At 37.2% G+C, this 11,737-nt stretch overlaps 1 protein-coding gene across 1 annotated transcript; it reads left to right on the top strand.

Moving 5' to 3' along the window:
• The first annotated feature begins 206 nt into the window (after window positions 1–206).
• On the top strand, window positions 207–4,806 carry LOC139873016 (uncharacterized). The gene is made up of 3 exons (XM_071860943.1): window positions 207–662; window positions 965–2,414; window positions 3,692–4,806. Exons 1-3 carry the CDS (start codon window positions 278–280, stop codon window positions 4,638–4,640), a joined length of 2,784 nt encoding a protein of 927 aa, XP_071717044.1. The 5' UTR covers window positions 207–277; the 3' UTR covers window positions 4,641–4,806.
• The last annotated feature ends 6,931 nt before the right edge of the window (window positions 4,807–11,737 follow it).

Below are 11,737 nucleotides of genomic sequence, written 5' to 3'. Positions count from 1 at the left end.
ACAAGAATTCAAGCATAATGACTATCCACCCTCAAATCCACAACTATGTCTATCCTAGCTGGGTGGTACAAACCACAGGGGCTATCTGCGCAATTTTCTCTACTTTAATTCCCAAAATATATCACAGTGCACGTGGTATGCACGTGCAGTAGGGTTTTAAGCCCTGAAACAAAGGTTTTTGTTATGTTCACGGCGTTTCCCTTTCCTTTTCATCAAAATCAAATGACTACAAACTGAAACGCACACCGTTAACCGCCTCCATCCACCGTACTCCGTCATGAAACCGCTTACGTCATCCATCACCATCTTCCTGCACTCATCTTCCCGCCATCTCATCCGCCGTACCTTTGTCTCACATTTCTCAACCTCCTCACTTGACTCCACATCATCATCATCATCATCATCATATCATTCATCTTCTAGACGCAATTCAGATGATCATAGAAACGTTAGGGTTTCAGTTTGGTGGGACTTCGAAAATTGTCAAGTGCCTTGTACTGTTAATGCGTTTAAAGTGACTCAATTAATAACTACTGCTGTTAGAAGCGTTGGTATTAAAGGACCTGTTCAGATCACTGCATTTGGTGATGTTTTTCAATTATCTAGGGCAAATCAAGAGGCCTTATCTTCTACAGGAATTAATCTTACTCACATTCCTAACGGTTCGTGTTCTCCTTATTTCATTGTATATCAAATTTGTATGTATATATATGATTTCGCATTCTGTTGTTTGAATTTAAGCTGATGACATTAGTTTCTAGGGTTTACTTGATGATGTTCTATGATTGCTAATTATAGTGAATTAACTTTATTAGATCATGACTTTAGTAGAATCCACCTGAGTGATCAGTGACTGTCAATTGTCAATTGAATTTGTTTACATGATTTATTTAAAGAATTTTGCTCTAATCTTATTAGAGATGTTTACAGTGAGTAATTATGATGTTCTATTTGTTTTGTATAGGGGGGAAGAACAGTGCTGATAGGTCTCTTTTGGTGGACCTAATGTATTGGGTGTCTCAAAATCCACCACCTGCACATCTTTTTCTAATATCTGGAGACCGAGATTTTGCTAGCATTTTACACCGGTTACGAATGAACAATTACAACATATTACTCGCGAGCACAGATAGCGCTCCTGCAGTTCTTTGTAGTGCTGCTAGTATTATGTGGCAGTGGACTTCATTAGTCAATGGGGAAAATCTAAACGGGAAGTATTTCAACCAACCGCCAGATGGACCTTATGCTTCTTGGTATGGCCATTATAGGGTCCCGCTTGAAGACCCTTATACGGTTTGTAATCATGTTTCTAACCGAACTTCTTGTATGCAATCAGAGGAGGTTTCGGTTTCTGTAACAAATTTGGAGTTTAGCGGTCGTCCAATACCGAAGACAGTTGTAGATGTGATAAGAAATATATTGAAATCTTATCCTAAAGGTATGTCAATTACAGAGCTTCGAGCTGAGTTGGGGAAGAGTAATGTTACCATCGATAAGAACTTTTATGGTCATAAGAAGTTTTCTTCGTTTCTTATGGCTATGCCAAATTTGTTAAAGGTTCAGCCTCAGAGAGATGGTCAACATATAATACGTGGAGTTCGCTCAAAAACTCCTGAAACGTGTTTGCCGACTTCCAATACCGCTTCTGGTCCTAGTCTGACAACAGAAAGTACAAATGATACAGAAGACGCAGATTCGGTTGTTGCTACAGAAGACTCGGATCCAATTGTTGCTTATAAGGAAGATGGGTCCCACAATGCTTCTGTGACTGTTAAGGATGAAATATCGTCATCATCCTCCAAATTAAATGAAGCAAAGCTTTCTACAAAAGAACCACTGCAAGTTCAGGAGCAGCCACAACCTATTGAGAAGGTTAATAAAGGTGAAGTCAACGTTGGTCAACTGTTTCCCGTAAAGATTAATGAACCGGTGACTGAAGCGGGAATTTTCAAGTCTATGTGGAGGAAATGGTTTAAGGGTGATGAAGGTCATCGAGAGAAGATATGTCATACTGATAATGACCTTTCTAATTCCGGAAAAAGGACCAATACGGTAGATGATGGAAAGTTTGTGGATTCGAAAGATCAAATGTCTGAAGTGGGCAAGGTGTCACCATCTTCTTCTTTATCAAGTAATGCAGAAGTTGAAGATGCAGAAGTTGGTTCGAAAACGGCAGAAAATGTTGATAAAGTTAGCAAGCCTCGTGGTATGTTTGACAAGATAGTGAGATGGTGTAAATTTTGGGTAAGTGATGAGAACGATGGTGATTCGAATGCAGAATTCAGTAAAAATAGTAAAGAGATATCAAGTTATTCAGAGACGCAGGAGCTATTTACGGAGTCTTTTTGGAATGACTTGTTGGCTTTTTTGGAAACCTCCAAAGGTTCGGACTCAGTTTCGCGGTCCAAGACCAGGTGCATGCTTGTTTATTTTTCTATAACCGTTTTACTATTTGTGAGAGTAGCTTTATAATTGTAATATAGATTGATAATATAGGATAGTTTGAGATTCAAAGATGCAACAACAACAACAAAACTCAATCCCACATAACTGGGGTATGGGGAGGTAAGATGCATTTATTATATAATACACTTCTTACTATTTGATATGACTGGTGGCTAACACTGGTATGTGATTTAAGTCATTCTCCATTACTTAGTACACTCATTTTCGCCCTTGAAGTCCTAATTTCTAATTAAAGACTATGTAGGAAAGACCAACATAAAGCTTTAATACAGTTTCTAAGAGGTATGTAGGTCTTTTTTGGGAAGGTAGGTATATATAAATTCACTAGGCTTTTTTATAACATAGGTAAGTTGCTCAGATTTTGTGGCTCCAATGTTATTATCAAATACAGTGACATATTATCTATACTGGTTGGAGGACAAGTTGATGGCAGAATAGGCTACCTTCATTGCAGAGGCATATAAATAACATCATGTGATTGTGCAGCCTTAGCCTTCCTAGTCTCACGCCATAGGCGGACCATGGCTGTAGAATCCTTGTGACTATTCCCCAGGTAGTCGGGATTTTGAACTAGTCCGACTAGTGGGGACCAGTCTCCGACCTGATCAATTTAGTAGGTCAAAGTCGTATTATTGGTTCAAGGATTTATTTTACCAGATCCCGACCGACTAGTCCTCGACTAGGGACTTTTACAGCCTTGAGGCAAACTAGGTTGTTAAAAAACCCACATGTTTTGTCATGGCCTCATCTTTGGAATGATTGCCATTCGTTTTGATAAAAAAACATAATGCTTTGATTCTTGATGTTTCATAAAGTACTTATTTTATTTATATACAAGTACACTGGTTATCCCAAAAACCACTATGGTATACATTCTTGTGAAGCAATTGCGCATACGCTGTTCTTTTAATGAACGTGTACATGAATATTCAACAGTATTATTTTGTTAATATGCACTAGATGATAGCTCTCACGCGAGTCATATCACATAAGACATATCCGTAGACTTGTACGCGATGGATTTTAGCTGTAGTACCAGTTTTTTCATTTAGTGTACAAAAATAGTTGCAAAAGATAGAAGTACAAATCTGTTCCCACTGGTGTATGCACTAGTATGTATTTCAAATCATTTATTTATATACACTCATGGGCATAATGACCCAACTGATTCCTGATAATATATATACTAATTGATTTATTTTGTGTGCCTGTTTGTTTCAATTAGGCAGGAGATGGAGCAAAAATTACTACAATTCGGACCTTTTCAACTTCAATCTTTAAGTGAAAGCCATATAACACACCTCGTGGACTTGCTAATTACAGACAAAAAATGGATAGTCGAAACCCCATCCCAGACTTTTCCTTTCAGACTCGTTGCACCTTCTACAACCAGTTCTTCCAACAAACCTTCAACTTCAAAAGATTCGGATAGCAATTCACAAGGGCAAAACGGTAAAACTGGAGTTTATACGCTTTACATGAAGAATAATGTCCCGCCCAAAAACCGAAGTCAAATAATAAGTGACTGTCAGAAGCTTGCAAATGAGGTTGTCGAACAACATCCGCAAGGTTTTCAGATAAGCAATTTTAAAAAATTATTCCTTGAAAAATATGGTTATAATTTGGAAGTTCAACAACTTGGTTACCAGAAGCTCGCATCGCTTCTTCAGATAATGCAGGGGATCAAATTAGAGTCGAATTGTATTTTTTCATCTAGGGATCGGTTGAAAAGATCCAGTTTGAAAAATGATAATGATACTCAATGGGAAGAGTTGGGTCCCATCGCCGACACGAAAACTAAACAATATGACGATTTTGAACCCGTTTCTGATAACGACGTGTCTGATTCAGAGGAAGAGAGTTCTGTAGCTAGAATACAAAGTCAAAGTCAACCCAAGCGAACTCAACAAGAAAGCTCGTTACTTCAGATACTCGATTCATGGTATAGCAATAAAGATGAAAGCAACAGCTGCAGGATAGCGTCAGATGGGTCTGATGAGAGTATTGATCGGTCGAATGATTACAAAACGTATGATCTAAAGCAAACGCCGTCGAGACGTTACTCGTTTGTGGAAGACAAACCCAAGGATGACAAAGAAGACCTGATTAATGGTATTTTGGGTAGCTTGAATAAGTCTGGAAATAGGTCAGCAAAGACTAAAATGGAGGGATGAAATGTAGTATGGAGTAAGATATTAATGAGCATTATATTGTGCTCTTAATAATCACCCATTATGCAGTTATTTTATCTAGTCTACTAGGATATAGAGATGGCAATAATAGATGTTTGGATCTTTAATTCGATTTGAAGTTTGAAGTTATGTATCAAGAATCTATGGTTAGGGGTTTTGTGGCAGGCCATTTACTGTCAAGCCCTCTAAGATGGTGCACAACGAAGACAGATTCGGTGACAATTTATTTATTTACATTAGTTTATGGATGCATTCTTATTTGGTGCAGGAAATTCAGTCAGCCTCATAAGATTATTTTTGTTTTCTTTTTAATTAAATAATAATAATAATAATTGAATAATTGATATATTATATTAAGAACAAATAAAATTAATCAGGAATAGAAATTGTATGACTTTTATAAATTAAGAATTAAATAATAATCATTATAAAAGTTTATAACAATCTAATATATGATTTTTTAGAAATGCTTATTAGGTGTTTACTTTCTTATATATTCGAGTGCTTGTATACTAACACCATAGAAATGCAACTTTCATTCGACAACCGTACATTTACCTCCTTTTTTGTTCAATTTACACAAACAAAGCATATAAGAGAAGAAAAAGAAAAATTAAATTGTAACTATTTCATTTGCGACTAGGGGTGTGCATGGTTCGGATAGAACCGAAAAAAACCGAGAACCGAGTAGGAACCGAACCGAAACTGATATACCCGAAGTTATTTGGTCCGGTCCTTGGTCCATATTTTTCCAATATTTCGGGTATCGGTCCGGTCCGGGCAAAACCTGAAAAACCAATGTTTTGGACCGAACCGAATGATGTATTTTTGTGAGAGATTTTTAGAAGAATAATATGAGTGTTCTATTATATTTATTAACGGCATTGCTCCAACAATATCATATTACATTATGTTTATTCATATAATAAATTTAGAAAACAAGATAATCTTTTTTTAATAACTTCAAAAGGTTACACATATTTAGACCCCTAAAGATAAAATCTTCTACTAATTCAATATCGAGATAAACTCTTTTAAATCCCAACAGTAAGTAAATGGATAAACTCTTAATAATTTCAATCTTTAATCAAAAAGATACTTATAGCAAAGAGAGTTATAATTGGTACATGATACAAACTCCTAAATTTAGTAATAATTCGGTGGTCTAATAATGTATGCGTGTTATAAATTTATTGTATAAGTTTTTTCATTTATACATGTTATATTTTAATTGTTATTTGATGTAAATTTCTAAATATGGGAATGAAGTAATATATATTATGGAGTAGTTTTCTAACAATATAAATGGGTCGGGTATTTACTCGAACCGACTTGGACCGAAGCTAGAATCGGACCGGACCGAACCATGTATAAATGGTCCGGTCCTCAGTTCTTATTTTACAAAAAATTTGAGTTTCGGTCCGGTCCGGGTATTGTCTGGTTTGGTCCGGGTATGCACCATGCACAGCCCTATTTGCGACGTTGCGGTAGAAAGCCTCCGAAAAAACTCTTTGAAATGTCGTTCGAAAAGCTATCGTTGACTGGTAAGATGCCGTCCAACAACGTTTCGGTAGCGAAACACCACCCCCACATCTTCTTTAATTACACAAACTCGCAGGCTTAAAAATGTGCTTCTAAGTACTGCAGACAAAATTAAATTATTTTGTAGATATAAAAATAAGCAGGTGTCACTATATATTTAGCAGACAAACCTTTAGACCACATCTTCTTTACAGACATGATCTGTAACTCTTTAGACAAAAATATCTTAAAAAACAAATACCATTGATAGAATCGTGTCCAATGTTTGCCAAACTAAAATAATAAAACTCAATTTATTAGATTTTGAAGCTCACCAAATAATCTTCTAGTAAGATTGCGAGACCAACTCCAAGAAAAATTCAAACCATTTTTAGTTTTGCAAAATCTGTCAAAAACCATAGCATTCTTAATCATCATGAGCCTGAAAAGCCTTCTAAACCCGTCTTTCAATAATTGGTTGCGACACCATTATCCTTCCCAGAAAAATGTTAGGTTACCATCCGCGATGACCTTAGAAAAAGAGTTAGAAAATTTGATGCCAAGAACATCAATTTCCCAACCGGTTTCAATGATTGATTTCCTAGCCGAATTGTTTGCTTTAAGGATAATGGATGAATGGAACCCAAACCGCCTTCCAGCTCGAAAATGCTTTTTATAACCCAAACTCATAAAATGTTCCCACCTTTACGAAACTTTCACCACCATTTGCCCAAGAGGGCCAAATTTTTCGCTTTCAAAGACACAACATTTAACCCACCATTTTCATATGGTAACATGATTAAATCCCATTTATCCCATGAAATGTCCATGACTCTATTTTAACGGGAAAAATTAACGACATTAACGTGTTTAATAAATACTTTATTTATCAGGTTACTACTTTATATATGCTATAACGACAAATAAACAACAAGTTCAAAGCATACATTATAGTATTTTTTTTAGTATATAGTCTACATCAGAATAAAAATAAAAAGTATATGACATATTTGTAGTTTTAACCTATACACAAAATAACTATACAAATCCATCGGAATTTCAGTTATACCATTCTTTTTTTAACTACAAAAGGTTTGGGGCTAAGTGGGTTGAGTTTGGTTTGCTTTGCTTTGTTGCTGCTATAGGAGTACTTTGAACCATTCCCCTCTCAAGTGCCTCGTGGCTTAATTATAGTTGTGCAATATGGTTGTATAGTCTATATAGTGTTGGGAAATTACGGCCTCACTAATTCCCACCACCCAGCCCAACAATAATAGTAAAGAAATAAGAACAATACACAACACAAGATTTAACGTGGAAACTCCAAAACAGGAGAAAAACCACCGGCCCCCAAAGAGAGAAATACACTATATCACAAATTGTTACAATGATATAGACGACTCTCTTAAGCCAACTACACTCTCTAAAATATTTAACTGATACAACTCTCAAACAAGGGTAAGAAAGAAAGAAATAATCAAATACTTAAAGTGTATTGATTGGTGCGATTTGGAATGAAGACTTAGCCCCTCTTATATAACCAAGTCACTCACCCCTCACATCTTCCTCCCACCAATGTGGGATAAACATATCTTCTACTAGCCAAAATAAACCAACAAATCTCCACCTTTTGGATAGAAGAAGATAACCATGCTTCCACATTGCAAGGATAACCGATGTAGACGCTTCCCCGACGACAACTTCAAGATCCTCATCTTCATGCCGTTGACATTATCTCCCAAGAGACAAAACTTGCATCTTCATCGAACATTGTCTAAACCGACAATCAATGTCATCACAGACAATCATAACTCTTAACAAGAATTATCATACTCCACCATTAAGAGTATATCACTTAGAATATCACATTCCAAGCATTTCACCTCGGCACATGTTGTTGAACAACCAGCTGAAACTTTATGGTGCAACTTCCTTGTTTGGCTTTTCCGAAAGTCCCATCAGCTACAACATCAGTTTCCACCACACAGCCTGCATCAACGCCAAACCAATGCCCATGTGTAATTGTGGAACCGCTAACGAACATCCCTTTCCACGGTGGCGCGGACACACCACGAGGATGACGTGACTTCAGAGGAATTCGTCACTCTCCGTAACAACGGAGACAATGTTAGCGTCTTTGGAGCCATTTGCCGGATTAGCTCCACCGGGACAATTAACCCTTACATGTCCAGTCTTCCCGCACTTCCAGCATGTCAGATTCTTTCTAGAGTTTCTCTTCTGCCTATCCGAACACAACACTATCGTATCTCCTGATGACGAGACCCCGTTACCTTCCAGTCTTTTCTCCTCGGATAGGAGCTTGCTACTAACGTCTTCAAACTTCAGAGTTTTCTTCCCATACATCAAAATAGGTTTCATGTGTTCATAAGACGATGATAAAGATAATATCAACCTCAAAGCTTTATCTTCATCATCCGTTTTAACTCCAATAGCCTCCAGTTCTGAAACAATACCGTTAAGAATATTTAGATGATCTGAAATCTTTGAACCCCCATCCATACGCAGAGTATGAAATTGTTCTTTAAGACACAACCGATTTGAGATGCCCTTGCCCTGGTACAACTACTCTAGTTTAACCCAAAGCTCCTTTGCCGTTGATAACCCGTGCACATTTGCAAGCACGTTCTTTGCAAGACACAAACGAATCGCACTTGCTGCCCTCAAATCCATATCATCCCATTCTTCTTCATCGAACTTACTGCTAGAATCACTGCCAGGAACAAGGGTGGGTTTACCCTTCAAAGCCTTGTGTAAACCGGACTGAATCAACACATCCTTGACTTGAACCTGCCATAAGCCAAAATTGATCATCCCATCAAATTTCTCTACATCAAATCTCATTGGACTGAACTTCGACATCGTATCCGTATCCTATAGACAACACTTTCTCTGATTTTGCTCACGTTTCGAATAGCCAAAAGATGTAGCAGGTAGCCAGGACCCTTTAAATCGGAAATCCACAACTCGCAACCAACAAATCCAACTATTACTACGAATCAGAAAAAATATTGTCTAACCAGATACCCTATACGATCAATAGAACTCGTTTCTGATGTGGACGATCCACTCCCGTGGCAACCACAGAGCATACTCCGACTCCTATAACCGAGACCCCCGTCAAACCTGACGCTCTGATACCAGTTGTTGGGAAATTACGGCCTCGCTAATTCCCACCACCCAGCCCAACAATAATAGTAAAGAAATAAGAACAATACACAACACAAGATTTAACGTGGAAACTCCAAAACAGGAGAAAAACCACCGGCCTCCAAAGAGAGAAATACACTATATCACAAATTGTTACAATGATATAGACGACTCTCTTAAGCCAACTACACTCTCCAAAATATTTAACTAATACAACTCTCAAACAAGGGTAAGAAAGAAAGAAATAATCAAATACTTAAAGTGTATTGATTGGTGCGATTTGGAATGAAGACTTAGCCCCTCTTATATAACCAAGTCACTCATCCCTCACATCTTCCTTCCACCAATGTGGGATAAACATATCTTCTACTAGCCAAAATAAACCAACATATAGTCTCTGTATAGTTTAGATTATTGTAAAGATAAGTTTTTTATGTCAAATAGTTATAACTTATTTTATTAATAATTATTCTTTAATAATAACAAGTTCGCTTGATTAACATTTTAAATAAATCGATGAATGAAAGATAAATTAAATACAGTAATTTATTAATAAATTTATTTAAATTAAAAAATAGAAGGGAAATATAATTCAAGATGAAGAGAGTAAATGTGTATAAAGAGAAACTGCCGACCACTCAAGCCACCATCTTCTCCATCCACCACTACGACCACCCAATCCTCCATCTCCTTCGGCCAATCCTTTGGCCGAAGATGAGGTAATCCCAATGTCGAAGCCAAATGGCTTGTCGTTTTCAAACTCGAGTGATAGTCGTGTTACATCGTTTTTGATTTTTAATTTTCCGGATTCTTGGTCCCGAGATGATTGTCGGAGAGTTTTCGAGAATTATGGTACTCTCAAAGACGTGTACTTTGCTCGGAAGAGATTGTCGAGCGGCCAACGCTTCGAGTACGTCCGATTCGCTGATATATCTGATATCGATTCCTTCATAAAAACTTTAAACAACATACATGTCAACGGGAGGTGGATTCGAGCTTACAAGGCCTTGGAGAGAAATGTAACTAGTCGTGTACTGAACAAGGGTCGTGCACTCAACCTAAATGTCGATGATTATGAAGCATTTCCACATGCTCCGTGGAGCCGTGTTTCGCCACATCCTTCAAAATCACCAAGCTGGGAAGGTAAAACCTTTGCAGCTTCTCTTACAGGGTCCAAACAACAACCCATAGCGTCTCAACATTTATTAAACCGAATCGAGATAAAAATCGGGGGTAAATGGATCGAATTTGATCTCCCTGAATCGGTGAGCAATCACAACCTGGTTTTTAGTTTTAACAAGGACCGAATTTCATGGTCTCTGGTCGAAGTAAATAAGGCCAGACTCGTAGATGTCGACGGTGGGGTCCAATCGGAACAGGCCAAAGGTTCTAATATGGGTGACAATGAACCGTCAGGTTTAGGGTCAGTTTCGTCAGGTGAGTTTCGTGATGAAGATAAGAAGGATTCTAAGGTTGATGAACCTACTGTGTCGGTCGATGAGGATGATGATGATGAGGTTGAGAAAGGAGAACTTACGCCGGTTAAGTCTAACGGTAACAGGGATCCATCTCAGTCCGACGACTCTTCAGTTTCGACTTCCACACTGGAAACCAAAATTGACAGCGACCCAACTCAAGAAACGGTTCAATTGCCGAGATCCTCAGATGCGATTTCCAGGGCTGGATGTGCAGGTTACGAGGAAAGAGAAGGCACGCGTGCAGGTTACGAGGAAAGAGAAGGCACGGGTGCAGGTTACGAGGAAAGTGAACGCACGCCTATTTCTCAAAACCAATACGGGCCAGAACATTTGATGCGAAGCGAGGTGTATATAAAATAGTTATTATTTTACTAGGAAAACACTATTAAATACGATACAATTTTACACAAGATATTTATTTATTTATAGAATGGATATACTTAAACCTTGCTACAACACTTATAGGCAGTGTACCTAATCGTACAGTAGTGTAGTTTTTAGTAAGTCCGGTTCGTTCCACAGGGAAATCTTTAAACAAAGCTCAACGCTATATTAGTTTACTTTTATAAAAATACAAATATATATATAAGTAATATTATTATTATAAAGGGGGGTTTTTACCGTTTAATGACCGGCTTGTCGATTTTAAAACTTTAGTCGCAGTTAAAACCTAATGTAAAATATAAAATAAATACAAGACTTTAAATTAAAGCGTAAAGTAAATAACGATAATGAAATTGCGAATAATAAAAATGCGATAAAATTAAATTGTGATAATTAAAAGTACGATAATTAAAAGTGCGATTAAATAAAATAACAATAAATAAAAGTGCGATAATTAGAAGTGCAATTAAATATAAAATAAAGGAAATTAAATATGAAATAAAAGAATTATGCTTATTTAAACTTCCG

Source organism: Rutidosis leptorrhynchoides, chromosome 10 (genome assembly GCF_046630445.1).
Source record: "Rutidosis leptorrhynchoides isolate AG116_Rl617_1_P2 chromosome 10, CSIRO_AGI_Rlap_v1, whole genome shotgun sequence".
Classification (NCBI taxonomy): Eukaryota; Viridiplantae; Streptophyta; class Magnoliopsida; order Asterales; family Asteraceae; genus Rutidosis; species Rutidosis leptorrhynchoides.
This window is presented reverse-complemented; position numbering and strand designations above follow the sequence as displayed.